At 50.6% G+C, this 26,449-nt stretch overlaps 6 protein-coding genes and 1 long non-coding RNA gene across 14 annotated transcripts in view; 3 read left to right on the top strand and 4 right to left on the bottom strand.

Annotated features, from left to right (window-relative positions):
• The first annotated feature begins 904 nt into the window (after positions 1-904).
• LOC509618 (uncharacterized) lies at positions 905-6,319 on the top strand. The gene is made up of 5 exons (XM_024995220.2): positions 905-3,390; positions 3,462-3,532; positions 3,933-4,097; positions 4,901-5,059; positions 5,142-6,319. Exons 2-5 carry the CDS (start codon positions 3,503-3,505, stop codon positions 5,385-5,387), a joined length of 600 nt encoding a protein of 199 aa, XP_024850988.1. The 5' UTR covers positions 905-3,390; positions 3,462-3,502; the 3' UTR covers positions 5,388-6,319.
• Positions 6,320-6,394: 75 nt separating this feature from the next.
• On the bottom strand, positions 6,395-11,319 carry LOC112447523 (SLC35A4 upstream open reading frame protein). The gene is made up of 3 exons (XM_059888755.1): positions 11,286-11,319; positions 9,487-9,585; positions 6,395-8,877 (listed from the first exon to the last, which is right to left on the bottom strand). Exons 1-3 carry the CDS (start codon positions 11,298-11,300, stop codon positions 8,680-8,682), a joined length of 312 nt encoding a protein of 103 aa, XP_059744738.1. The 5' UTR covers positions 11,301-11,319; the 3' UTR covers positions 6,395-8,679.
• On the bottom strand, positions 6,403-8,278 carry SLC35A4 (solute carrier family 35 member A4). The gene has a single exon (NM_001079612.1). The coding sequence runs from the start codon at positions 8,263-8,265 to the stop codon at positions 7,291-7,293; it is 975 nt and encodes a 324-aa protein (NP_001073080.1). The 5' UTR covers positions 8,266-8,278; the 3' UTR covers positions 6,403-7,290.
• A 277-nt stretch (positions 11,320-11,596) lies between the features above and the next one.
• APBB3 (amyloid beta precursor protein binding family B member 3) lies at positions 11,597-17,848 on the top strand. Of its 4 annotated transcripts, NM_001075867.1 has the most exon segments (13): positions 11,613-11,956; positions 12,228-12,391; positions 12,471-12,547; positions 13,325-13,385; positions 13,597-13,743; positions 13,866-13,993; positions 14,247-14,252; positions 14,411-14,525; positions 14,665-14,749; positions 14,993-15,076; positions 15,343-15,458; positions 15,597-15,788; positions 17,303-17,848. In NM_001075867.1, coding segments are annotated over 13 exon segments (1,461 nt in total). In that variant the 5' UTR covers positions 11,613-11,907; the 3' UTR covers positions 17,540-17,848.
• LOC112447435 (uncharacterized) lies at positions 12,870-18,512 on the bottom strand. Its single transcript, XR_003035633.2, has 3 exons — positions 18,426-18,512; positions 17,171-17,298; positions 12,870-16,890 (listed from the first exon to the last, which is right to left on the bottom strand). It is a non-coding gene; the product is annotated as an uncharacterized lncRNA (long non-coding RNA).
• A 92-nt stretch (positions 18,513-18,604) lies between these two features.
• SRA1 (steroid receptor RNA activator 1) overlaps positions 18,605-26,449 on the top strand; it is a 24,951-nt gene continuing 17,106 nt past the window's right edge. Inside the window, exons 1-5 of one of the 3 annotated variants that reach the window (XM_015472259.2) lie at positions 18,605-18,650; positions 18,776-18,901; positions 23,230-23,438; positions 23,898-24,006; positions 24,130-24,580. In XM_015472259.2, coding sequence (XP_015327745.1) covers positions 18,626-18,650; positions 18,776-18,901; positions 23,230-23,438; positions 23,898-24,006; positions 24,130-24,371 — 711 coding nt within the window. In that variant the 5' untranslated portion in view covers positions 18,605-18,625 and the 3' untranslated portion in view covers positions 24,372-24,580. Of the gene's footprint in view, positions 18,651-18,775; positions 18,902-23,229; positions 23,439-23,897; positions 24,007-24,129; positions 24,581-26,449 lie in introns of those variants that run through there. The other 2 variants (NM_001079642.2, XM_059888445.1) reach the window with 2 other exon arrangements.
• The window catches only part of EIF4EBP3 (eukaryotic translation initiation factor 4E binding protein 3), a 2,789-nt gene continuing 1,010 nt past the window's right edge, over positions 24,671-26,449 (bottom strand). For 2 of the 3 annotated variants that reach the window (NM_001204168.1, XM_059887909.1), the window contains exons 2-3: positions 26,024-26,197; positions 25,523-25,864 (exon numbers count right to left, since the gene is read on the bottom strand). In NM_001204168.1, the coding sequence (NP_001191097.1) occupies positions 25,836-25,864; positions 26,024-26,197 (203 nt within the window). In that variant the 3' untranslated portion in view covers positions 25,523-25,835. Of the gene's footprint in view, positions 25,108-25,522; positions 25,865-26,023; positions 26,198-26,449 lie in introns of those variants that run through there. The other variant, XR_009495047.1, reaches the window with a different exon arrangement.

The raw sequence follows: 26,449 nt of genomic DNA, 5'->3' as shown, positions 1-26,449 counted from the left end.
TCCGCTCTTTTCAGAACCAGGTACCGCCATCAGAAATGTGGGCTGTACTGGGGAGAAGGTTGGGGGTAGAGTAACTTAAAAACACCACAAAGACCTCTTACCATAGTTAAGTTGCTTTCTCCTGGTTAAACTTCACTTGATTGCTGTAAACCTTTGACTAACTCCTAGAGTTTCAGTAAGGTTGATTCTGACCATTTTTTTGCCAGATGGTTCTGAGGAGGGACAAAGCCCTAGAGTTCCCTATTCTGCCATTTTTGTTAATGTCACCTTGCTTTGCCATTTTAAAATTGGGTTGCATTTTTATGTATGTATGTATTTCCCCCCTGCAATGGAAGCACACAGTCCTAACCACTGAACCACCAGAGAATTCCTCAAGTTGTACTTTCATTACTGAAGTGTAAGAGTTCTTTATATCTTCTGGATACAAGTCCCTTGTCAAATATACAATTAAATCCTTTTTTACTATGAGGATGTATTATTTGTGTAACCTAAAAAATAATAAAATAAAGATCTATACAAGGTCGCAAATCTGTCTGGTGGTACACAAAAGTGACTGGAAATAGTCAACCTTTCATCAGAGTGTGATCTGGGCCAGTTCTCTCCCCATCTATCAGTGGGCATCTCTTTTCTTTCTCCCTCCCTCCCTCCCTCCCTCTGGCAGAGACTGTCCCCTGCTGCAGGTACTAGCTGGCAATGTGGCTGGTGAAGAGGTGGAGGGCTCTCTGACCTGGATTGCCTCATGGCTTCTGGAAGGAAACAACTACAGTGGCCTTCTTCTTCGCCTGGATCCTCAAGGTGGCTTGGGGTAGGGTGTGGTTTCTTTGGGAAGCTCTAGGATCTGGCATTATCTGTCACCCAACCAGTTGCAGCCCCAACCCTAGCAAGCCCAGAAAGGGATGGGAGGGCCAAGATTCAGAAAAGTCCCAGAAGGGTTCAGCTGCCAAAGCCTGGAAAGGTAGGGCCAACAGTAAAAGCCTCACCCTTTCAGTGGCCTTCAATGGTGTACCAAGCATTTTTATGGTGACTAAAACCTCTGATTATTACCACAACCTCATGAGGCAGATCAAATCCATGGGTGTGGAAAGGAAGACAGGTTTAATTTATAAATGAGGAAAGGGAGGATCAGAGAAGGGGAGGTGCTTGCCTATTTTCACACACTCTTTAAAAGATCAGGACTCTGTGAAATATGATGTCAGAGATATGGAAGAGGTCAAGTGGAGGGTATAGAACAAACAAGAATGGTCTTAAGTTGATAACTGTTGAAGCTGGATGATAAGAGAATGGACCTCCCAGACTCTGCATATGTCTGAAATTTTCTGCTAATAAGAGTGGGAAAAAAAAAGTCTGGTGCTCTGTCTCCAAAATCAACAGACATACATTCATTTGGCCAACGTATTCCCAGACCTCACCCTATGTCAGGCCCTGTGGAATAAGGAAAATAAGCTGGGGCAGTTCACATTCTCAAGGACAAAGCAGGGAGTGAAAGAAGTGTGTTTATGTACAGACCAGTTTGGGATCATGGTTAAGGGCACAGGCTTTAGTGTCAGACAGAACCTGGCTTGAGTTTCAGCTTTGCCATTCACCAGGAAGTTGTTTGACCTCTGAGCTCCAGTTGCCTCATCTGGAAAATGTGGAGGGAGGCAGAGTAAATCAGAGTTGCTGCCTCATTGGAGCATTGTGTGTATAAAAGGAGACAATCCACAGAAAGCCTTAGCACAGTACCATCAAACACATGTAAATGCCTGATAGGTGTTAGCTATTTTTATGAACAATACTCTTAATAAAAATTAAAAGTATTACAAACAGTGTGCTTTGGATTTCAGAGGAAGGAGAGATTCATTCTGTGTCTCCCCTTACTAGGCAACCCCCTGAGCTTGTTCCAGTCTGCTTTGTTGGGGGCTGCAGAAAGGAGGAGGAAGGTGAAACATGTGAGGCCCACCCTGTGGGATGCAGTAGAAGAGGCCCGGGCCCGCCGAGCTGGTCTGAAGAGCCTGCGATCAGGCCTCCTTGGGGACGCCCTGACAGACAGTGGGCTCAGTCAGCTGGGCAGGGCACTGCGGGAGCTGCATGTGAGCAAGGTGAGGCCTGGGGGTGCCTGAGCCAGCAATGGCCAGAGCCTACCCAGAATCCTTTCTCTGTAGGTGGTAAAAGCCTGGAGCCAGCGCTGGGGAAGCTGGATGCTCAAAGCAGTCAAAACTGAGGCTGTGGGGCTCCCAGAACCACAGGTACATCTTCTCATCCAAACTCTTGGGAGCCCTAGATGTCTGCTGCCTTATTCTGTCTATAGCACACTGTAAGGCAGCCCTTCCTTCATTCATTAATGTTCTCATTCTCAAACATTTACACGGACCACTCACTATGTACTGGGTATAACATCATGCAGGCCCTGGAAAACCCCTGTCCTCATGGAGTTTACAATCCTCTGGAGAGAAACTATTACTCCGTGATCAGTGCTCTTAAGGGCTTATCCGAAGGGTTCTATGCAGGCACGCAAGTTAGTATTGGCAAGAGAGGGAAGGTGATCTCATGGAAACTTGAAACCTGAAGGAAGTGACTAGCAAAGATGAATGAAGGACATTCCAGGCAGAGAAAATAAGAGGAAAAGTCTCAGAGGTAAGTCCTTGGTCTCTTTGGGGGACTGCAACCAGCTCAATCTGCTGGAGGATAGAGTTTGAGGAAGAAAGTCCAGGGAGAAGGATTGGTGAGTGAAGCAGGGGCCTGGTCATGCAGGTCTTTGTAAATATATTGAGATGTTTGGACTTTGCCTTGAAGGTCAAGGGGAAGCCACAATTTATTTTAAACAAGGATGACAATACTGCTCCCACTTTTCAGCAAACGGAAACTCAGAGAAGTGATGTGAGTAATCCAGGGTCTCTGGGGTCATCAAAGGCAGCAGAGGTGCAGACATCCAAGTCTTCAGACCCAGAATAGTGCTTTCATTCTCTTAGGATGCATGGCCTCCCTTGGGCAGAAGGTGGCACTGTCTTCCATGATTTGTCACAGGGTGGCTAGAAGGTCGCCTCTGTCCAACTTCTGGTCCTTCCCTTTTCATAATTACTTAGTACTCATTTTTTACAGCCCTGGGCCTTGGGGATTAGGCCTATAAACTCCAAGTTATTGAACAGAGCTGGCCACTGCTTAGTGCTTTGGGTGCCTTTTCTCATTTAAGGCTCTCTACAACTTTTATCAGCTCCACTTCATGGATAAGAAAACGGAGGCTCAAAAGACTAGCCACCTGCTTGAGGTCATATAGCTAAGAAAAGGGGGTGGGGTGGGGCTGGGACCCTGATCCTGGGAGGAAAGGTACAGACTTCTCACTCATAATATATTCTCAGCAGGTGACACATTCAACAGCAAGCCCCAGCCCAGGTCTCCAGAAGGAGCCTCAAGGTGAAGCTGGTGCTTGGGGTGGAGCTGGAGGTCTTCTCCATCTTTGGTTACTTAACTGCATTCTCCTCCAGTGGCAGGAAGAACAGCATCTATAGGACCTGATCTCCACCAAATGCATCCACTCAGGGACTCTGAGGAACAGGTAATAACACCTCATGTACCCCAGAATAACTGGAAGTAAAGAGTCACAGAGTGCCAATAGCATGTCTCCTGCTTACTTTGCCCTAACATCAGGGAAAAAAGCAGAGCTTCTGGCAAATAAAGGGCCTGTAGAGCTATTGGATTTCTAAGGATGGGCATAGGAAGGGGCTGTTTCCCTACTAGGGCCTCCATGGCACCTCTTGGCAGAAATTGGTATCTCTCCTCCTCCCTCACGGCCTGAGTCTCTGTCCAGGGCACAGGTTCTTCCAGGCCAGCTAGCCTCCTGATGCCATTCTAGGGGCTGCCCTGGTAATGGGGCTCTGCTGGAAAGGTTGGGCCCTTTATCCCAAGACTGTGTGCACACATGGGCTTCTGGCTGAACCTAGATCGATGTCACATAGGCCCAGCAGGCCCCAGATGTGGCCCTACACTTCTTCCTGGCTCAGGCCCAGAGGCACAGACTGCGAGAACAGCACCAAGTGTGGATCCAAGAGGAGCTGAAGCATATGCAACAGGAGGAAGAGGTGGTGGCAGGTGACCAGGTCAAAGGCCTAGTGGCTGAAGAGGTGAGGAGGGCCCAGTAGGGCCCAGTAGGGCCTAGTAGGCCAGGGCCCTGGCCAAGCAGAGGGCTGGGGGCTGGGATCTAGCCTCAAAGACTGGGCGACACCCTCTCTCATGGCCCTCACAGTTTTGTGGGGACAAATGAGGCAATTCTCAGTGCTAAGTGCTGTGAAAGAGGGAGCTAGTGACTCACTGGAACAAAGAGGTGTACCTGGACCAGGCTGGAATGGAGCAGAGATGGCATCTAAGCTGAGGCTTAAACGACAAACAAATCAGCCAGAGAAATGCACTAGATTCAGATCCACAGGGCAGTTTGTGCTCATCACATAGAGGCATCCGGTAAAGGTAACTTGTTTAAACAAGAAACAATACATGTGTGCACAGAGGTGGGGTCAGGGGAGGTGGGAGACATGTTTTGAGAAGAGAATTCCGTAGGAGCAAAAGTCCAAAGGGAAGCAATGGCAAAGTAGGTTCTGGATGTTGTGTATTTTCCATCTGGCTGGAGCCTGGCAGGTGTGCCGTCAGAGGCAAAGCTAAAGAGACCACCTGGTGTCAACACTCTGGATTTGGGCTTTACACCGAGGATGATGGTGAACTGTTGAAAGGCATGTCATCTCAGTCCTGTCCCTCACTAGTCATGTGAATTTGAGCAAGTTAGGTCACTTCTCTGATCCACTGTTTCCAAATCTATAAAATGGCAACTACCTCAAAGGTTATCATTACCTCAATTAAATCATAATATAAAGTACGTAGAGCCGAGCCTGGCACACAGGCTGCACTCCACAGAGAGCATGTGTTATCACTGAAGGACTCCAAGGAGAGGCAGAGATGGCACCGGGAGCAGACAGTGCTGAGATGTCAGCTGGAGGCCCTTCAGGCAGAACGGGATGCCGCAGAGCAGGACCTGACAGCCCTCTATGACCTACACGTGCAGGCTGCCCGGGCTCAGACATGCCATGTGCTGCAGGTCAGTTGGGAGAGACAGGGGGCAGGCCTTGAGCTGGTCCTAAGGCTACCTGACTGATGGGAATCTTGGAATGTGGGCACAGGTATTTCGAGCCTGGCGGGGGCTGTGCGAGGAGCAGGCCATGACCACAGAGCATCACTACCGCAGCCTGCTGGCCGGCATCTTGCAGGACTCCATCAGCTTGGCCACACAGAACCAGGAGCTCCAAGCCCAGAATAAGCAACTTCAGCAGACCGGGCTGGCAGAGCTCGTACTGGATACCTGCCCTGAGGAGAAATCTGGTGATCAGGAATCCAACAGGGGCACTTTCTTCTCTTCTCATTTGTAAAGGTCCTAGAAGGGAGAGGCAGTTGGGACACAACAGCCAAGCTTACCTCTACTAGATAAATAATCACATCACTAACCAGGGTGCAATGTGCCAGTCCCTTGCTAAACACCTAATATCCATTTGATTTAGAGATTTCCACTACCCTATATGGAGATGCAGGAAACATGGGCTCCATCCCTGGGGGTCAGGAAGATCCCCTGGAATAGGAAATGACACAGACAAAGGAGCCAGGAGGGTTACAGTCCATGGGGTCACAAACAGTCAGACACAACTGAGTGCGCACATGCACACATACACACACACTACCCTATATTGTAGTAGGTATCATTCAAGCTGCATTTCAGAGATAAGCCTATTAAAGCTAGGAGAGGTTAAGTGACTGTTCAAGGACAGTCTGCTAATAAGTGCTGGAGCCAAAATTAACACTCAAGCCTGGTTGGCTGTAGTTCTACACTGCAGGCAGTAGTGGTTCAAAAGTAGTGTCCATCAGAATCACCTAGGGAACTTACTGAAGAGAAAAAAAAGAAATAAAAAAAGATTCCCAAACCCCAATCCCTAAGATTCTGCTTCAGCAGGACTGGGATATTATCCCCTCTACAAGCTTACCAGGTATTTCACCACAGGAGTGGGGCCTGACATCCCTCTGGTCATGAGAAGAGACGACAGGCAGGAATACCAGTGAGGGATTCAGAGAATGAGAACCAAAACTACCTTGAGTCCTAAGAGTTCTCTAGCCTACAGTCTATAATCTGTGGGCTCGCAAAAGAATTGGACATGACTTAGCAACTAAACAAGTTTTGTACTTCAGAGAAATTTCCAAAGCTCTGTGCCAGAGAAAATTCGGCTTCACAGAGCTCTCAAAGGAAATTACCATGTTGGCAAGAGCTGAGAGAAAGCAGCCTTTTCTCTTAATCTGTAAGTCACCCCAGGATTAAGACACTCAGGGAATCAAAGGAATGAATTATGTTTGAGAGGAGCTATGCAACACAGAAGACACAGGACAATCATGACCAACTGTAGGAATCACCTACATCCCAGAGCACTTTATTAAGACCTTATTGCATTTAGACACTGATTGAGTTAAGCAAGTTTCCCTGTGCCTGGTCCCAGGCCACTCCATGTAGAGTTTCCCCAGGCAGATGGGAGCTGGGTCGCTGCGAGCAAAGGGCAGGACCCAGAGAGGGAAGAATAATACCTCCGAGGAGCTTCAGAGGGGACAGTGGGCCTTGAGAGAGCCCTTAGGGTGAGCAGAGAGATCAGGAGTGTAGACTCAAGCCAGGGTCCAGGAGCAACATTCCCTGAGATGAGTCAAGCCCCAGTCCTCTCTGAGGATTCCAGAACAAAGGCTAGGTGTGGAGAGAGCAGGGGGTGTTACCTCCAGATGCTGCTGGAGCCACGGAAGCATGGCAGAGGCCTGGGTGATGAACATACACAGAACCTTCGGCAACTGGGCTTTCCTACAATGACTGGGAGATGAGCTATGTTATGGGGGAGCCATGTACCATGGTTGGGCTGGAGCAGCCAGCACCAGGCCTGGGGGGCTATGGGTCTGCTGGGGTGATCACAGCAGGCAAGGAGAGCCAACTGCATTCACGCAGGATGAAGCAGCATGGCTCCTCCATCAGCATAGGATAACTTCTCAGGCCTCTGAACGGATGCTCCCCTAATTCCTTAGTCCGGAAGTAGTTGTGGGGGGTGGAAGAGTTTTCTTAATCAAACCCAGCCTTCAAGTCTCCCAGGGATAACCTACCTCCAGAGACTAACGTGGCTGCTCCCACTTCCCCCGCTTTTCTTACAAGGCACTTGTTACAGGGCTGCTGAGGGGAGGGGTCAGCACTGGGAGGTGGCTCTGATGGTGGTGCCCAACCTACAGGTCAGGAGTCAGGATGGAGGTGGTGAGGGGCTAGCGACTGCCGTAGTACAGGCGTACTGCCAGGCCAATGAGCAGTGTGGCCAGGAAGAAGGCAGCGGTGAGCTGAAGCCGCAGCAGGGCGGCTGACAGCACGGCGTTGACCACTAGAGAGCAGGACACGACAAAGAGGCGTGTGATGCTGCTGCCGTGTTTCATGACGGCCGACATGAGCAGTCCATTCAGTGCCTGGCTCAGCACCACGAGTGCCATCCATCCCGAGAAACCCTCCAGGAGGCCCGGGCCGGGGCCACCACCTGCATGCAGACCTAGGTTCAGGAGCACACCAAAAGAGTAGAGGAAGAGGTTTTGAAGGGCCAGCGGCAGCCGCTGCCGCTTCATGAGCAGCTCTGTGTACACAGAGGACAAGCCGGAGATGAGGCAATACAGGATGAGAAGCAGCAGTCCCAGTGGAGTGATGTGCAGGGGCATGGGGCTCGTAGCAGCTGCTGAGGGGGGCCCGGGAAGGGTGGTCCCTGGGTCCTGGAGGCCCCCGGCTGCATAGCAGGCTCCGGCGGCCATCAGCAGCAGCAGCGCTAAGCCCTGGCGTGCAGAAAGGCGGTGTCGGAGGCAGAGGCAGTAGAACAGGGCTGTGCTTCCAATCTTGAGATTGCTCAGCACCTGGTAGGTGCTGGGGTCCATGTAACGTTGCAGGTAGATCACCAGGTTGTTGTTGGCGCCGTATAGCAGGGCTGACAGTGCAAACGGGGCAGCCTGGCGCCAGGGTGGGGTCCCCTGGGGCCATGCTTGCCAGCCCACCAAGAGGGAGAGGGCGCAGAGCAACAGCTTGGTCAGTTCAGTCAGCAGTACAGCCGAGGAGGGTCGGAAGGGCACACGGCCGTCCACGTGGCACAGTGCCAGCAATGGGGCATGGGCACCGTACATAGCAGTGGACAGGAGCAGCATCAGGGTCCAGCGGGCCTTCCTGGGACGGCCCAGGCCTGGCACACCCCCGTCCTCTACACTCATGCCCAAACTAGACCCTGGGTGGCCTGTGTAGCTAGCAAGGCGGGGTGTGGTGGGCTGGGGGTTGTGACACGTTCAGGGAAAATCAAGTTATGGAGCTGGCTCCCAGGAGGGAGGAGCCTTGAGAGAGAATACTGAGAGTCAGAGTTAGCTGCAGACTCCACAGTAAGGGCTAGAAGAGGAAGGGTGGATAGTCTTGGGGCCAGTCCCATGGGGTTATGGAGGCAAGGGGTTCAGGGTGTTGGCTGATGAGCCACTGTCCAGTCTCTGCAGGAAAGGAAGCAAGGCTGAAGGTGGTGGGAAAGCTGGAGACAGCAAATGGGTGAAAGCCAGGGTGGCCAGATATGGCATCTGTGGCTGAAGGCCTCCACCTGCTGCCCCCAGCTGCTCATCCTGCCTCCCTCATGGAATCCAGAGCTAGTCGGGCCCTTTGCGCAGTGATCGAAGATAGTCCCTCAATGTCTTCTCCACATTGGGCACAGCATATGCCTGAGCTACATATATGCCAGTGCAGGTGCCCACGGCAAAGCCCAATACTGCTGATGCCCTCAGTTTGGCCACCACATAGCCAGCCAGGAAGCCCTTGAGGAATGGAGAGGACAAGAATGAGGCATCCTGTAGAGGAAAATGTAGGAGAAAAGTCAGCCTGGCTTTCCCCTTCTCTACCTAGAAGCTACTCAAGCCGAGCTTAGCACATCCCACTAGCTACTCCTCCTTACTCTGGAAAACTGTAGTATGCTCCCCGAAGTTTTTCAAGATTCTGGGGCAGAAAAAGAACCTAGGAGTCATGACCACACAATGTCAGAACCCTGAGGTCTGAAAACTCTAACCAGAGAAGCCCACTGAGAGAGATGTCCCTGATGAATCTGAGCCCTGCGTGCTTCTCCAGTCTTATTTCCTAGAATGCTGCCCCTACTGCAGCCAGACCAAACTGCTTTCACCTCTCATGTTCATCATGCTACTTCCCACTACAAGGGTTTTGCCTGTGCTGTTCCACCTGCCTGGAATGTTCCCTCCTCCCCTCTTTACCCTGTTAATCCCTATTTAAGATTCTAGTTCAACTGCCATTTATAAGGAAACATTCTTTGGGGTCACAGAGAACAGGAACTCAATAAACAACAACTTGCTGAATAAATCTCTACCACCCATTCAAAAGCATATTGGATAATAAAGCCTAAGGGGGGTGGGGTGGTGGTGGTAGGCAGCAGGCACACCTTTCTTTACCTGGCCTACACCACTGTTGACTTCATCTTCCACACGCTGCTGCAGGCGTTCCAGCTGGTTCTTGAGAAAAGCCAGGTCCTTAAGCTTGGGAAGAGAATCCTAGGACAAAGAAGAGGCTGGCTCCAGAAGGCTGACATAGCCCTCTACCCTGCTCAAGTCTGAGCCTGAGAAACCTCTTCCTATAAAACTTTCCTGATGTGATAGTAGTAAAAGAAGAAAGGCATTGAAAAATAAAGAATTCACATGAGGAAGGGATGACAGATGGGATTTGCATTGGTAACTTACAAACACTTTTACAGGAACTTTATACAGCAAGCAGTGTATAGGGGAGGAGAAGGGACAGCTGCTGCTGCTGCTAAGTCACTTTAGTCATGTCCGACTCTGTGTGATCCCACAGACGGCAGCCACCAGGCTCCCCCGTCCCTGGCATTCTCCAGGCAAGAACACTGGAGTGGGTTGCCATTTCCTTCTCCAATGCATGAAAGTGAAAAGTGAAAGGAAGTCGCTCAGTCATGTCCGACTCTTAGCGACCCCATGGACTGCAGCCTACCAGGCTCCTCCGCCCATGGGATTTTCCAGGCAAAAGTACTGGAGTGGGGTGCCACTGCCTTCTCTGAAGGGACAGCTAGGGGACCTTTAGTTAGGTTTATCAGGAGAGCACCAGTCAGTGAGTTAAGTGTGCATTCTTAGTCTCTCAGTCGTGTCTGACTCTTTAGACCCTATGAACTGTAGCCCTCCACGCTCCTCTGTCCACAGGATTTTCCAGGCAAGAATACTGCAGTGGGTTGCCATTTCCTCCTCCAGGGATTTTCTCCATCCAAGGATTGAACCCAAATCTCTGGCGTCTCCTGCACTGGAATCTTTACCACTGAGCCTCCTGGGAAGCCCATTAGTGAGTATAAGCTACCTGAAAGTCTGTCTCATCCAGTGTGTTTGGAGGCCTAACACAGGAACTGCAGATACTTAGTAAATGTATGAGCGGTGCTGAACTTCCAGACTAATGGTGAGTAATGGCCTGAGGCAGTTCCTTGGACAATTTGGGGGTAAACCTGATTTCTACCTAGGCTTCTCCCCCTTCCTCCCTAAAGCCACCCCAAACGAAATGTGTGGATGTATGAGCTGGAGTTTGGTGAGGAGATAGGGAAGGTGGATGTCTGCAGGAGTATGAGTAAATGAATTCAGTGATTCTGGTCGTATGTAAGTATGAAATTAGTAAGTGCCCAAGGAATGTGATAGAAAACGGATGTGTCTCTGTGGTCTAGAAACTTCCCATCTCTAGAAGGAAAATTTCGGGGGTTAAGGAATGGAGTAGAGTTAGGAGTGTCTGCAAATAACTTAAGAATCGCTATGGTCCAAGAGTGGAAGGTGGGGGGACACTTGGGAGAATCCCTGGCTCTGCTTGCCTCGCGTAATGCTGTCACCCCACTTCCCTTTACTGAGGCAGTTGACAGGAGTAACTTCCCTTGTGGGCTTCCCTTGTGGCTCAGCTGGTAAAGAATCCTCTTGCAATGCGGGAGACCTAGGTTCGATCCCTGGATTGGGAAGATCCCCTGGAGAACGGGATACCTAGAACGGCTACCCACTCCAGTATTCTGGCCTGGAGAATTCCATGGACTGTACAGTCCATGCGGTCGCAAAGAGTCGGACACGACTGAGCAACTTTCACAGGAGTAAAAGTTTGCCCCCAGAAGAAACAAGGGGCACCCTCATCCAGGAGCCTTTCCAATTGTCGCCTCTCCCCAGGACTAAAAAGGCGGGAAGCCCACCCCCGACTGCAGACAATCCTGATGTCCACTCACCTTGTCATCCGCCATCTTCCCTGCAGAACTTGTTGCGCAGGCGCAGCACCGCCTCCCTCCTGGCAAACGCTGCCGCCATCTTTACTGAGGGCACAGGTACTTCCGGGGCATTTCAGGAAAAGGTGGAGGCGCTTTCCTGACGGTCCTCTTTTCGCAGATACTCCCACGTGACCTCTCTCATTGAGCTGCACCCCAGCCGCGCCAGGCTTCGTGAGCGCGTGCGCAGACGATCTGAACGCGATGATCTCACTTGTTCGCGTGTACGTTCTGCGTCCATTCTCCTGGAGGATCTTCCGCCGCTTGATGAGCTCACTGTTGAGCGGTGACGTCACCTTGTGCGCCGCGGTCCTTGAGCCTCCCCTAGACTTTCGGACGCGAACGCGCAGCCACTGGGAGATCTGGACGTCTTGTTTACACGCGCTACCTCTAGACTCCAGGCGCTACCTTGGCGGGTCCTTTCCCGCCCCTAGGACCCGGCCTCTGCTCCTCCCTGTGTTTGTGCGGCGCCCGTTGGCCTGGCGGATTCCAGCGCAGAGAGGCTGGACTTGTAGGCACAGCAGCTCCGGAGGCGTGCTGGGCTGAGTGAGGGCCGGCGAAGGCCGGCGGGAACGCGACCAGGGCTATGCTGGGCAAGGATTACATGCTGGCCATCATTCTGGTCAACTGCGATGGTGTGCACAGAGGGTCCAGATGGGAGGGTCGGGAGCTGAGGGAAAACGAGGGAGCGCGAAAGGCTACCTTTGGCTCAAAGACAGGGAGCCTGCCTTTAAGTTACTTGCGTACGTTATGTCTTGGGATGAGGACCAGGGGACAAATGAACCCAGATCTTTGTAATGCAGTATCCAAGGTTGGAAGCGCAAATATGGGTTGGAGGAAGGGTTATGACAGTGTTATTCTGAGTCCACAAATAAGCCCTCCCTCTCCAATCCTACGTTCCTGTAGACGACTTGTGGGGGGACCAGAGTCTGGAGGGGGAGCCAGGCCTGCCCCCTGGCTGGAGGAAGATCCGCGATGCTGCAGGTACTTATTATTGGCATGTACCCAGCGGTAGCACTCAGTGGCAGCGCCCAACCTGGGAGTCAGGAGATGCAGAGGACCCAGGCAAGGTAGGTGGAGTGCGAGGAGAGGGCTTGAGCTCATGTGTGGACCTAAGCTTGCCACACTGACCTATCCCTCTCTCTACAGAAGACAGAGGGAATTTGGGGACTTCGGCCTCCCAAGGGGAGATCCTTCTCCAGCCTGGAGAGCTCACTGGACCAGAGGTAAGGGGGAGAGGCCAGGCAGAAATGAAAAGCCTGGGGTTCCATAGCACTCAAAGATGCAGCTGGACCTGTTACAGTCTGCTTTCCAGCCCAAGTTCTGGGGTGGCACAGTGGTAAAGAATCCACTTGCCAATGCAGGAGATGCAAGAGCCGTGGGTTTGATCCCTGGTTCAGGAAAATCCCCTGAAGGAGGAAATAGCAACCTGCTCCAGTATTCTTGCCTGGGAAGTCCCATGGATAGAGGAGCCTGGTGGGCCACAGTCCATGGGGTTGCAGAGTCAGAAACTACTGAGCCACTGAGCACACACACATACACACTATGTTCTTGGTTCTGTCCCATATTCTTGATTCTCCCAGTGTTTCGTTTCTTGATCCAAGCTCTGTTTTTTGCTGTATGGTTGTTTTATGTATTCTGGGTCCTGACCTGTCATGTTCTACATCTTGCTGACTACCCTACCTTCTGTCCATGGAGGTTCCTATCCTGTGTTCAAGGGTCTTCTTGTCCTGATTTGGGGCACTGGTCCACATTTTGGACCCTGCTGCATGTTTGTAAGTTATATTCTATGTCCCGTGTGTTGAATTTTTCCTCAATTTTTAAGCCATGCTCTATATTACACTTATTTAATATGTCCTGGGCCCTGTCTCCCTCTGAGTTTACATTTGGGACTCTATATTCTGCTTCTTATCCCACATCTTGTGCCCATCAAGTAGTCTGGTTCTCACCATTGTGCCTTCTGTAGGAATTGTGATCCTTTTATGAGCTCTGCTCTATTCCAGTAACTCTCTGTCCTGGTATGGTGAAGAATCCTACATCCAGAGAATGGAGCCAGGGGCTAAGGTAGTGACTTAAGCCTGAGGGCCAGCCCAGGACTTTGGGGAGGGTCCCCCAGGGAAAGGTCAGGGGTGAGACTGGGCTGAGCAGAGGTGATAAAGGGTAGAGGGAGGTCTCCAGAGGGTTTATATATGTGGAGCCTGTGACACCCTGCCCACCCTTCTTGATCCTGCTTCCCTTACTCAGGGGCCTTCTGTCCTTTCCTTCAACCCGTCAGTGCTTTGCAGTCCGCTCTCTGGGCTGGGTGGAAGTACCTGAAGAGGACCTGGTACCGGGGAAGAGCAGTATCGCTGTCAATAACTGCATCCAGCAGCTGGCCCAGACCCGAAGCCGCAGTCAGCCCCCAGATGGTGCCTGGGGTGAGGTGAGCTGGTTGACCCTTCGAGGTATTCAACCTAGCATCCAGCAGAGGTGGCTGTCCCTGAATTGCCTATTCCCCATGGCAGCCACCTTCATCTGAGCTCCGGCCTGACCTCTCCTTGGCAGGGCCAGAACATGCTGATGATCCTGAAAAAGGATGCCATGAGCCTGGTGAATCCCCTGGACCACAGTCTGATCCACTGCCAGCCTCTGGTGCACATCCGTGTATGGGGTGTGGGCAGCTCCAAGGGCCGGTGAGGACCCCCTGCATCCTTACAAGTGAGAGTTGCTTCTCCTTCCCCCTTGCAGGCTGTGATCCCCACTGATGCTCATTCCCTGTATTGAACCCCCGGACACAGGTCCTCTGACATGGACCCAAGCTCTGCCTCCCCTGCCTGATCCAGCCCTGGTTGGGGAGGGTGGGCTCCAGCCCAGCAGGGACAGACAGGGGAGAGTCTGAGAGGCTGGGCTGATTCTCTCCTGTGCTCCCACATGCTTCTGGAACAGTGACAGGTGAGTGACAGCCAAGTGCCTTGAGCTCCAGCCCTGATCTCCCTGTTCCATCCCTGCGTTAACTCTGACTTCCAGCCTCCTGCAGACACTGCAGGGCCCCCACCCCTACCCCAGCCCCATCTCTAGTCCTGCCCTACCCCCATCTCTGACCCTGCCAGGGACTTCGCTTTTGTGGCGGGTGACAAAGACAGCTGTATGCTCAAGTGCCATGTATTTCGCTGTGACGTCCCTGCTAAGGCCATTGCCAGTGCCCTACATGGGCTTTGTGCCCAGGTAAGGGCCAGGAGTCGGGTAGGGAGTGTGGGTATGGAGCTGGGTCTGAAGCTGCTAAGGTTGTTGGGTTAGGGTGGTATTGGCTCCCTTACCTCACTTCCCCCTCCCTTCACCGCATGCTGTCTACACTGTGTTTCAGATCTTGTCGGAGCGAGTGGAGGTCAGTGGTGATTCCCCTTGCTGCTCACTAGACCCCATTACCCCTGAAGACCTGCCTCGACAAGGTATGGGGGGCGGGGGGCAGGGCTGCAATGCAAAAACAGACTACTTTGGTGAAAGATGGGGAGGGAGATATTTAGTACTTCTCTGCAGATAGAGGACTTCTGAGGTATCCTTTCCCAGGGATCCCAAACCCTAAATTGGAGGAACATCCATGGCCTTTTTCCTGTTTGCTCCAGTTCCCTTAGAAGGGTGGAGAAAGGGGTCATTGAGAGAGTACCCAGACCAACTTGGTGTATGTATTTCAGTGGAGCTACTGGATGCTGTGAGCCAGGCTGCTCAGAAGTACGAGGCACTGTACATGGGGACCCTGCCAGTCACCAAAGCCATGGGTGAGAACTGAGTGGGCTGGAGGGCTTGGGCTGTGTAAGGGAAGTGGAAGGTAGAAAAGGAAGGATCTACCACCATTTCTCAGAGTGCTCCCATGGCCTTCTGTAGCCTGGGATGTACTGCCGTTCTCCACTTAGGATTTGAAGCCTGATCCCAGCTATTCTGTTCCCATCTCTCTGAATCCTAAGTCAGTGAGAGGGGCTTAGACACTCCTTTGCAGATCCTTCTTTACGCCTGGGAGACACTGAGGTGGGCATGTCCCCCCTAGGCATGGATGTGCTGAACGAGGCCATTGGTACGCTCACCACCCGTGGGGACCAGGACACCTGGGTCCCTGCCATGCTCAGTGTGTCTGACTCTGTTATGACTGCACATCCCATTCAGGTACCAGCCAGAAAAGGGTGAAGTTGGGAGCTGTGGAGGGGTGGGCGGGGATGCTAAGTGGTTATTGCTTGCTATTGGAAGTGCTCAAGGGGTCCAGCTAGTATCTGACCCTTCAGTGATTAGGCCTGATTTGGTCAGGCAGAGGCTGGTGCAGAGGAGGAACCACTGTGGCAGTGTCCTGTGCGCCTCGTGACCTTTATTGGTGTTGGTCGTGACCCACACACCTTTGGTCTCATTGCCGACCTGGGCCATCAGAGCTTCCAGTGTGCTGCCTTCTGGTGCCAGCCCCATGCAGGGGGACTCTCTGAAGCTGTGCAGGCGGCTTGCATGGTGAGTCAGGGGTGGGAATGGGTGGGTGGGATTGCCCTGCAGCTGCTCTATTCTGTTCACTGGGGTTCAGGATTAGCAGCCTCTCCAGAGATCACAGACCAGCACGCCAGGGCTGACTGTGGTTCGGGAGTATTTTATTTAACCTTCACCCTGTTTTTAGTAGGTTTTAGTTGTCAATATTTAAAGGCCAGGATATTTCACATAATAATAGCTATTCCTGTTTTTCTTTAAATGTCAGAAGCTCTGACACTTGGGTCCATATGCGTACATTTCAGCAAAATTGTGTAAGGGCTGTGCCTTATAGGGTGAACATTCTCTTTCCTGTTTTCTCTCATTTAGGTTGTTTTCTGGTATCTGGGCATATGAATGTGGGATATTTGCACTCAGTTCAATTCACTTACTCACTGAAATATAAGTAGTTGCTAGAACTCAACCATACTTGACCCTGGGAATTCAGTGGTGTGGAAAGCATGGTCTTTTCCCTCACAGAACAGTTAGGTTAGAGCAGAGATAGATGAGAAGGAAGTTGCACATCACAGGATGATGGATGCTTTGGCCCCTTCAGAGGTTCAAGGAGGCTCTCTGAAACAGGTGTAGAAAACTGAGAGTTGAAAGTCCAAAGAGGAAAGTTATCCAAGTGAAGGGGAGTGGTTTCAAAGATGTGCTGTCAAGTACAGGGAACCACAGTGGTCAAAGTGAGAGGGATGTCAGTGTCTGAAAGAATGTAATTTACCTGGAATACACCAGTGGGGGTAGGGTTGGTGGGTGGAGGAAGGATGGATGGAATGAGAGACAGGGGCAGAAAGAATGGCAGAATCCAGGTCACAGAAGAACTTACAGGGTCGGGTGATGAGGTTGTTTCATCCTGAGGCACGATGAGTCATTGAAAGGTTTTGAGCAAGACAGTGAAGTCAAGTTTGTGGATTTGGAAGATGACTTAAACTACAGTACAGGTTTAAGATTTGGAAGACACCAGAGGAGTAAGAAGACCTTGTAAACCCTGTTGAATTCAGGAGAGAGAAGAACAGGGCGGTTTTGCACTGGGACTGGGTTGTAGAATGTCCCCTTGACGAGGGATTCCACTTTGCCAGGGGCCAGTCCACTGTAAGGAGAGAGAGAGAAAGCCAACATAGTGGTAGGTATGGTTAAGAACACAGGCCCTACAATCAGAACTAGTTTTGAATTCCATCAATTTCTGACTCTGTTTCCTTGGGTAAATCATGTATTCTCATTGAATCTCACTTTCTTATTTGCAAAATGGTGATTATAACACCTGATAAATAACTGGATCAAGTAGAGTATGCAAAGAACTTAACACAGTGTCAGGCTTTCCTTAAATGCTCAGTAAATGCCAAGTTTTAGACTTTTTGTTAATGAGCTACCTGTAAATGTTGTAGGGGCTCCAGACATGGCAGGTTACCCGCTTCTTTCCTCCTGAGGCCTTGTCCTGCGGAAGCTTTCAGGGAGTCCAGGGGCCAGAAGGAGCTGGATCCTCACATTCCTCTTCTCCCTAGGTTCAGTACCAGAAGTGTCTTGTGGCCTCTGCAGCTCGAGGCAAGGCCTGGGGTGCCCAGGCCCGCGCACGCCTGCGGCTCAAGCGGACCAGCTCTGTGGACTCCCCAGGAGGTCCCCTGCCACTTCCCATGCTCAAAGGAGGGGTTGGGGGTGCAGGAGCAGCCCCTCGAAAGCGGGGTGTCTTCTCTTTTCTTGATGCCTTCCGGCTGAAACCCTCTCTGCTCCACATGCCCTAAGTTAATTGGGGAGGACTGGGGAAGGAGGCTCTGGGTCCACGCCCAATTCTGTACCCCTTCTTTCCCCAGGGGCCTGTAGCTCTCACCTTTTGGAGCCTTCTCTGCGTGCCCCATTGACACTTGCCCACCCTCTATTGCCCAATTCATTGTATGGGTGACTGAGAGGCCCTGTACCACAACCTAGGCTGCAGGCTCTCCTTTCCCTGGGTCCCTGTGTTCCTTGCCCCTGTCCAACCCTGGACAGTTGGCTCTACCTCAGCAACACTTTATAGCAAAATCAGTACAAATAAAAATCCCTCGGTGACCTCACTGGATGTAAGTATATTGGGCCTGGGACAGGGTTGGGAGTTAACAGCCTGTATGAGATGAGGGTCTGTATCTGTCCTTGGTGTTGGTGGCAGCTGGTAGTCACATAAGGGGATGGGAGAGTTGGAAATCTGACTTCATTTAACAAGTATATTTCTGAAGGACTTCTCTGTGCTAGGCATTAAGTCGGCATTGGAGGTATAATCAAATAGGGGCTCCACCTTCTGAGACTGTCAAATAAACGAAAGTCAAGGACTGAAGATAACATGCAGTACAACTGGGAAGTCTCAGAGGGTTGTGGGAGCTCAGGTGAGACACCTCAGAAGTACCTGGTCTGAGACACTTTAAAGTGTACTAGGCTTCCAGATAAATATATTCCAACCAAGAGAGTGTAAACGTTCAGGGAAGTGGACAGAAGTTCTGGAAGTCCACTTGGCTAGATCACAGTGGGGCATATGTGGGGCAGGAGCTTCTGGTGGTGTAAACTTGCTTCTGAGAGCAACTGTGATTTGGAGAGGGAACCCACAGGGGACTTAAGCTCCTAGAGCAGCACCTCCTGGAAAATAGCCCCATTTCGTACCATATAGTCAGCACTCCCGACTGTTAAGTAGCTGAAAAAAGACGGAGTTGGAGCAGGGTCTCGACGGCGATTTTCAGCGTTCCTTAATTGTCCATCCTGGAGGGTCCAGGAACTCTGCCCTGTCGGGGGCGTGTCCTAGCCGGCTGGGTGCGGCCGCCCCGGAAATGACGTGATGCCCCGCTGGCCGTGCGGAAGTGGAGATGGCGGAGCTGTATGTGAAGCCGGGTGAGCGAGGCGGGTGGGCTAGGGAGCTGGGTCCTCCCCTGGCCCAGGCTGGGGGCGGTTACCGTGTGGGGTGCGGACCCTCTGTCGCCCCCTCGGGCTCGCTTCACGTCTTCTCACTTTTGCAGGCAACACGGAGCGCGGCTGGAACGATCCGCCGCAGTTCTCCTATGGGCTGCAGACCCAGGCTGGCGGACCCAAGCGCTCGCCTCTCACCAAGAGGGTCGCCGCTCCCCAGGATGGATCCCCCAGAGGTGCGTGAGAGCCCTGTGTGCCGAGACCCCCCGAGAATGGGCTGTGCCGGGATAAGCTTGCCCCGCTAGCCTATTTTTCTCTTCTGAGGACTTACTGAGGGAGAGGTTGGAGTCCCAGAAAGGGGCTCGGTTCAGGCCTTTTTCTGAGCTCCTCCGAATCGATGGACGTGGATTTGGGTGGACTCCGGGACTTGGTGATGGACAGGGAGGTCTGCTGTGCTGCGGTTCATGGGGCCGCAAAGAGTCGGACACGACAGAGCGACTGAACTGAACTATCTGTTGCCCAGGTTTGTCTCCAAAGAATCTGCTTTCGTTCTAGGTGACCTCATCCAGACTTACGGTTTTTAATGTAGTTTTTGTTACCAAATTATTTTCAAATTCTGTTCCAAACTTGGATCTTTTCTCGGAACCCCATGGTGGTACATCCATTTGTATGTTCTACCTCATCACTGGACTGTATGATAAGCATCTCAGACTTAACGTGTCATTCATGTAATCAGTATCATCTACTGAGCACCTGCTGTGTTTGAAGGCAAACTAGACAGCAGTGAACAAGACAAAAAGTTTTGTTTTCTTGGCGAAAGATGAAACTTTGGAGAAAGATGAAATGGTGGTAAGGACTCTGCAGAGAAATAAAACAGGGTGATGTGAGAGTCATTGGGTAACTAAGGTATCCGAAGGGCTGACATTTAAGCTGAAACCTGAAGGATTAAAAAGGCAGTCATGCAAAGATCAGGTGCAAGAGTATTCCAGGCATTAGAAACAGCTAGTGCAGAAGCCCAGAGGTAAGTTTGGCAAATTTAGACTAAAGGAATATCTGATGGCTAGAGCATAGTGGGCTAGGGATAGAGTTGAAGATGATCTGTGGCACTTTAAGGGCTTCCCAGGTGGCACCATGGTAAAGAGTCTGCCTGCCAGTGCAGGAAATTGAGGAAACACAAGTTCGATTTTTGGGTCAGGAAGAGCCCCTGGAATAGGAAATAGCAACCCACGCCAGTATTCTTGCCTGGAAAATTCCATGGACAGAGGATCCTGGTGGGCTACAGTCCATGGGGTTGCAAAGAGTGGGACATGATTGAGTGATGACTGATGTGACCCTGAATAGGGGGCTCAGATTCAGCTCTTTTCATCCCTCTATTATCCACACCTATAACATTGCAGAGTTACGATATAAATCAGTTTCTTAACCTTATCACTACTGGCCTTTTGGGCCAGATCATTCTTTTTTGTGAGGGATTGTCTTGTACATGTAGGTACATTGTAAGATGTCTGCAGCATCCCTGGCTTCTACTCACTGGATGCCAGTAGCACCCACCCAAAGTTGTGACAGTCAAAAGTGTCTCCAGAGGTTTGGAGGCAAAATCTCCCCAGATTGAGAAACACTGACTGACTTACATGTTTAAAAAGATCACTGTGTTTGCTCTGTGGAAAACAGATTTTAGGGAAGAAGTGAAAAAAACTATAACACAGGTAAAATATGATAATTTGGCCAGGGGTAGGAGTACTAGAGGTAGTAGTAATTGGATGGATATGGACAAAGTCAGTAGGAATGAGTAGATACAATAGGTGAGGTGAAAGAAGAGGCTATGTAACTTACATTTTTTCACTTGAGGAACTGGATGGTGTTCATTGATATGGGATAACTGGGTTTTGGCAGGGTAGGAGAAAAGCAAGATTTCTGTCTTGGCCATGTTGACTTTGGGCTGCTACTTTGGGGAGAGCTCTGGGCCTGAATTATAGAAATGTGTCACTATCATATGAATAGTATTTAATGTCATGAACTTGAGTGCAAAAAGTAAAGACAGGACTCAAGACAGAACCCTAGGGTTCTCTAGCATTTCAAGGTTGAAGAGAGAATTAGCAAAGGAGGCTGAGAAATGACCAGTGAAGTAAGAAAAGTAGAATTACTCTCTGGGAGAGAGTAGTATCTTGATTCAACTCTGATGAATGCTGCTGAGAAGTAAGTAAGATGGAGAAAAGGGACCACTTGATTTGACAGACGTAGCAATCACCAGTGATCCTAACAGAAGCATTCAGGAGTGATGAGAAGTAGGGCAGTACCTGAGGATGGAATGTGAGGTAAGGGAGAGTTCTGCGTGCTGATGGGATGGCTCAGTAGAGGGAGAACTGATTGCTCAGGGGAAAGGGATGACTGCAGGAGCAAAGCCCAGAGAAGGCAAGAGAGGTGGGTAGAGCCCAGCTGGAGAGAGAGCCTCTGGGAGAAGCGGGAGCCTTTCATCTACTAGAAGAGAAAGGAAAGTAGCTCCAGGTGCAGGTGGGTAGGCAGAACTGGTGGTGAGAAGATGAGTGTTCCTGTTTAATGACCTTTATTTTCTCGGTGAAATGTGAGGCAGGGTCAGAAGTAGACATCAAGGAAAGGAAAATAAAGGGAGAAGGTAGAAAAGTTTATAGGCGATAAGATGTGGAAATAATTGTTCTGAAGAGGAGAAAAAAGAGGCAAAGTATAGGATTTTCAGGCAGTGTTAGATGTTTTTTAAAATCTGTAGCTATGAATTTAAACCCATGCTCCCTGCAATTGAAGGTGGATTCTCAACCAGGGAGACCACCAGGGAAGTCCCTGTGTTGCTGCTGCTGCTGCTAAGTCGCTTCAGTCGTGTCCGACTCTGCGACCCCATAGACGGCAGCCCACCAGGCTCCCCTGTCCCTGGGATTCTCCAGGCAAGAACACTGGAGTGGGTTGCCATTTCCTTCTCCAATGCATGAAAGTGAAAAGTGAAAGTGAAGTCGCTCAGTTGTGTCCAACTCTTAGAAACCCTATGGACTGCAGCCCACCAGGCTTCTCCGTCCATGGGATTTTCCAGGCAAGAGTACTGGAGTGGGGTGCCATTGCCTTCTCTAGGCAAGTCCCTGTAGCTATATCAATTTAAAGGGAGCGATTTTAATGCACCTTGAAAATCTGAGTAACTGCGCTAGAGAGTAGGAGGGGTGGACACTGTTGTTGAGAACAAGGCAGATGATGAGATGCTGAAGGAGAGTGGTCACTGGAGGTGAGGTCAAATTGACAGACCAATTAGATGAATTATCATCCATGTGCATATTAATACATGAAAGTAATTTTTGACTTTTCTTCTCCAGTATTCTCATTTTTCATAGTGATTCTGCCATCGTGTCATCAAAGTCAGATACCAAGAGTCACTCTTGGCTCCTGTCTTTCACCCCCATTCCATCAAGATTTGTTCTGTCTCCTCCTAAATAAATCAGACCACCCCATTTCCCCTTGTCTACTCTCACTCTAGTCCCTGCCAGCCTTCTCTTTCCTGGACTGTTGTTAACCTCCCAACTGGTATCCCTGCCCTTCTTTACCTATTCTCATCGACTTTTCACAGACCATAAAGAGTGAACGCCATAAAACACAAGTTTAGTGACATTACCCCCTGCTTTTATAAACCTGGCAATGGTTTCCTGTTACCATTAATGGAGTAATAGCTCAAAACTGGGCTTCCCTGGTAGCTCAGCTGGTAAAGAATCCGCCTGAAATGCAGGAGACTCCAGTTCGATTCCTGGGTCAGGAAGATCCCCTGGAGAAGGGATAGGCTACCCACTCCAGTATTCCTGGGCCTCCCTGTGGCTTAGTCGGTAAAGAATCCACCTGCAGTGCGGGAGACCTTGGTTTGATCCCTAGGTTGGGAAGATCTCCTGGAGAAGGGCATGACAACCCATTCCAATATTCTTGCCTGGAGAATACCCATGGACAAAGGAGCCTGGTGGGCTACAGCCCATGGGCTCGCAAAGAGTCGGACATGACTGAGCGACTAAGCGCAGACAGCTCAAGACCAAACTCCTCCAAAGTCCTGCAGGGTCTGGACCCCTACTTACCTCTCCAGTGAAAGCTCATAATTTCTCAGTGTTAAGCATTTCTAGCCACACAGGCCTTGTTTCTGTTCCTTGAACATCAGGACTTTTCCCTTCTCTTGGGCACTGCCGTTACCTATACCCTCGTACTTGGTTCCTTCAACTCTTAATGACTGCATCTATCTCATCCAAGTTCTTAACTTTGTGAGCACTTTTTGCTACTCACTTTAGCAGCTGTACCTATATTCTTACACTTAATCATCGTAACCTTGTGAAATAAGTGCTGCTACTGTAATATCCCCATTTTATAGAAGAGGAACCCAAGCTCAGAGGTTAAAAGTAACTTGCCAGATGTCACATTGTGTTGAATTAGGGCAAACTTTGACATCACCTTAGAAGGCCTTCCTTGAACAGTCTAGGTAGGGTCCTCTACTACTATTCTGCTTTACCACAGCATCCATTTTTATTTCTTTGTATATAAGCCACATTTGCTTGATCCTGCTTTATCTTTTCAGTCCCTACCTCAGAGACATCTCCTGGGCTCCCCCCAATGGGGCCTCCACCTCCTTCAAGTAAGGCTTCCAGACCCCCCCAATTTGTGGGGAGCTGTCCTCCCTCCAGAACGGAGCCCATGGATTCCCCAGTCGTTGAGTCTGAGACTCTGCTGGAAGATGTACTGAGACCTTTGGAACGGGCATTGGAGGACTGCCGTGGCCACATAAAGGTAAGTGGGAAAGCTCCCATCAACAGCCAGATGCAGGTGTGGCTCCCAAAGGTAGACCCTCTGACCTGATGAGCAGTCTTAAAGGAAAGTAGAGTGGTCTTAGGCCCTTAGAATCCCATGGAGAGAGGAGCCTGGTGGGCTACAGTCCATGGGGTTGCAAAGAGTTGGACACAACTGAGCGGCTGACACTTTCACTTTCCTTATTGTAAAGCAACACTATAGAATTAATTTTTAACCATCTGAAAAACTCCAGAAATTTAAAAATTCTAGCCATACACACATTTTCCTTGAAAAGAGATCCATAGATTTCATCAGATTCTTAGTGGGGCCTCTAATCTTTTCGTAAAGAACCATAACTCAGATTGAGTATAAAGTTCCTGGGCCAGACAGAGCATGTGCTGCCTACCCTGCCCCTGCAGGGCTGGCAGCACTGACTTGGAGGGTGCTTCTGTCTCGCAGAAGCAGGTATGTGATGACATCAGCCGACGCCTGGCTCTGCTGCAGGAACAATGGGCTGGAGGGAAGCTGTCAATGCCTGTAAAGAAGAGGATGGCTCTGCTGGTGCAAGGTGTGGTGGGGTCCCTTGGTATAGCCTAACCCCTCATCCTGCCATGGTTGTCCGAGTTGGACTAGGTGCTGAGATTTTGACTGGGGGAGGGGGGAGGAGTGGCAGCTATATCTTTGGCTCCAGGTTGCTTGCTCAGCCCCTCTCTCTCCTCAGAGCTTTCAAGCCACCAGTGGGATGCAGCAGATGACATCCACCGCTCACTCATGGTTGACCATGTGACTGAGGTCAGTCAGTGGATGGTGGGAGTTAAAAGATTAATTGCGGTAAAGAGGAGTCTGTTTTCAGAGGAGGAGGCCAATGAAGAGAAATCCATAGCCACAGCTGAGCAGAACCAAACTGTACCAGGCATCCAGCATGACCTGTGATCCTGTGGGTTCCCCAGACTCATCTCACACCATCTCCTGTGCCTTGGCATGGGAGGCTTCTCTAACTTGACTCCTTTTTACCACTGGGAAGACGGTCTGCCCATGGGAAACTCTGGCCTGACCCATTTCTGGGGGAAGAGGTCTCACCTGGACCACAACGAGGTTGCTTTATCATACCATATGCATTTCAATAAAAACATCTCAATATAGTGGGCCCTGGGTAGGAGAGATGAGCGAGCCCTTCATATGTTCCCTCTGGTGTCCTTGACTGCTCTGCTTCTTGTTTTCCTCTATTCATCATGAATGGCCTTGCTAAGCATGAGTAGATTATCACCTGGCACTTTCCCCCAAATTACATGGAAACATACATCCCTTTCTGGGCTGAGTCATCTATGTTTGGATGACTTTGTTTCAACATGGAAACAAAGGCTCAAATAGCATGGGGAGATTTTTTTCTCTTAAAAGGAGGAGACTGCTTATTTGCATTGCATCACCCTTGATGTATGCAAGTGCTACAGAGATTATAACATAGCTATATAAACTGAAGGTGAAAAGGACCAGATTGTTGCAATATGGGAACATGATTTTTCCCCATGGGGGCAGGGGAGGGGGAGCAGGATTATGACTCTTTATCTGACTCACCAAATAAGCTGCTGCCTCGGTTTGGGCCCTAAGGTCTTCTAACACTTTGAGGACAACAGAACCAGGTGGAAGGGGCCAGGAGGTTCACATCATGCTGTGAGAAGGGAGAGTACAGGTTTTCAGTGTTGGAATAAGGTTGGTACTTACAAGTAGGAGGCAGAAAAGGCATGGGGAGAGACCAAAGAAGGCTGTAGGCTGGGGCAGTGCCTCTTGTTTCCTGCTTTGAAACAACTAGGGAGGGACTGCTAGAGAGGCTGATTCCGGGAAGGGTGCTTCCTGGAAAGGCTTGAACTGCCCTCGGCAGGGGTCAGGCTATTGCTGTTTATGGTTTGGCAGCTCCTATGACCTGTCCCCAAAGTCTGCCTCAGGGTCTAATTGCTGTTCAAAGTGGGCCCAGAGGGAGCTAGGAAGGGACCTGGGACCTCTAATCCTAACCAGGTTTGCTGGGGCCCTTACATTATGGCTGAGCTGGGAAGATCAACATTGAGGAGAACACTGGAGCCAAGACATTTCTTTGAATGTTTACTAAGCAGTCAGAAAGTGACATTCTCCATTCCCCTGGCCCAGCCTCAGCTGTAACCAAGTGCCAGGGGTTGGGAGGAGTGGCTACAGACCAAAGAAAGTAGAGCTAAGGGCTTGGCAAGTTGCCTACTCCTATCCCTGGTCTAGCTGCCTCAGACCCAACATGGAGGCCCAGAACCAACATATCACCCCCTTCCAGATTAGATGAGGCCAGTAGGCCTTTGGATACCCCAGAGAAAGGAGGTAGCGGCAGCAGCGTGACGGAATCCTCTCATTCCACATGTGGTCATCTGCACTGGATCAGATGTCCATTCCAAACTGTTCATCATCTGGGGAGAGAAAGGGCAGGACTGGTTGCTGGGCTGGCAGTCTGTGGCTTCGGTGTTAGTTCAGACAGCCCCCTCAGAACTGACCCCCACCCCCAATCTACGTAATTGGGGCTTTTGGGTTCAAAGCCATATTAAAATTTTAGGGCCTGCTTTCCTTACCGGGTATCTCTTCCTCTGTCTCCTTCTGCTCCGTCAGCTCCTCTAGCTTGGGGGGTGGGGCTGTTGGAGGCGCTGTGACCCCGGGAATCTGGGGGAGGCAGCAGGGAGGCCTCCGGGCAGTGGGCGAGTTCTTGCACTCCAGCAGGAACTTTAGGTCGTAGATGATCCTGGTGCCTGTCAAGGGGTAGGGGCTAGGTAAGAGGCAGGAGCTTGGGTACAAAGCTGTTTGGGACCCCAGACACAGGTCTTTTAGGTGCCAAGGGGTTACATCTCCCCTTTTCTTAAGGGCTACTGCTCTGCAGCCCAGTCAGGATCTCAGCTGACTAGCTCTCATAGCACTTGGAAGGCTTCTGGGCCTAACCAAGATGTGTCTGAGCACCATAGAGCAAGTGGGGCATCCCAGCTGGTCTAGGCAGGGTCTTTTGG

This window comes from Bos taurus, chromosome 7 (assembly GCF_002263795.3).
Source record: "Bos taurus isolate L1 Dominette 01449 registration number 42190680 breed Hereford chromosome 7, ARS-UCD2.0, whole genome shotgun sequence".
Lineage (NCBI taxonomy): Eukaryota > Metazoa > Chordata > Mammalia > Artiodactyla > Bovidae > Bos > Bos taurus.
The sequence above is the reverse complement of the archived record's forward strand: the minus strand, read 5'-3'. Positions and strand labels throughout refer to the sequence as shown.

Excerpts from the sequence above, each read along its gene's own strand:
- APBB3 (XM_024994277.2), top strand. The coding sequence starts at position 11,908 with ATGCTGGGCAAGGATTACATGCTGGCCATCATTCTGGTCAACTGCGAT. Across the intron at positions 13,994-14,410 it reads GTGGGCAGCTCCAAGGGCCG|GGACTTCGCTTTTGTGGCGG; the intron begins GTGAGGACCCCC and ends TGACCCTGCCAG. Across the intron at positions 15,789-17,302 it reads CTGTGCAGGCGGCTTGCATG|GTTCAGTACCAGAAGTGTCT; the intron begins GTGAGTCAGGGG and ends TCTTCTCCCTAG.
- SLC35A4 (NM_001079612.1), bottom strand. The coding sequence starts at position 8,265 with ATGAGTGTAGAGGACGGGGGTGTGCCAGGCCTGGGCCGTCCCAGGAAG.
- LOC112447523 (XM_059888755.1), bottom strand. Across the intron at positions 8,878-9,486 it reads TCAACAGTGGTGTAGGCCAG|GATGCCTCATTCTTGTCCTC; the intron begins GTAAAGAAAGGT and ends TTTCCTCTACAG.
- LOC509618 (XM_024995220.2), top strand. The coding sequence starts at position 3,503 with ATGCATCCACTCAGGGACTCTGAGGAACAG. Across the intron at positions 4,098-4,900 it reads AAGGCCTAGTGGCTGAAGAG|GACTCCAAGGAGAGGCAGAG; the intron begins GTGAGGAGGGCC and ends TTATCACTGAAG. Across the intron at positions 5,060-5,141 it reads AGACATGCCATGTGCTGCAG|GTATTTCGAGCCTGGCGGGG; the intron begins GTCAGTTGGGAG and ends ATGTGGGCACAG.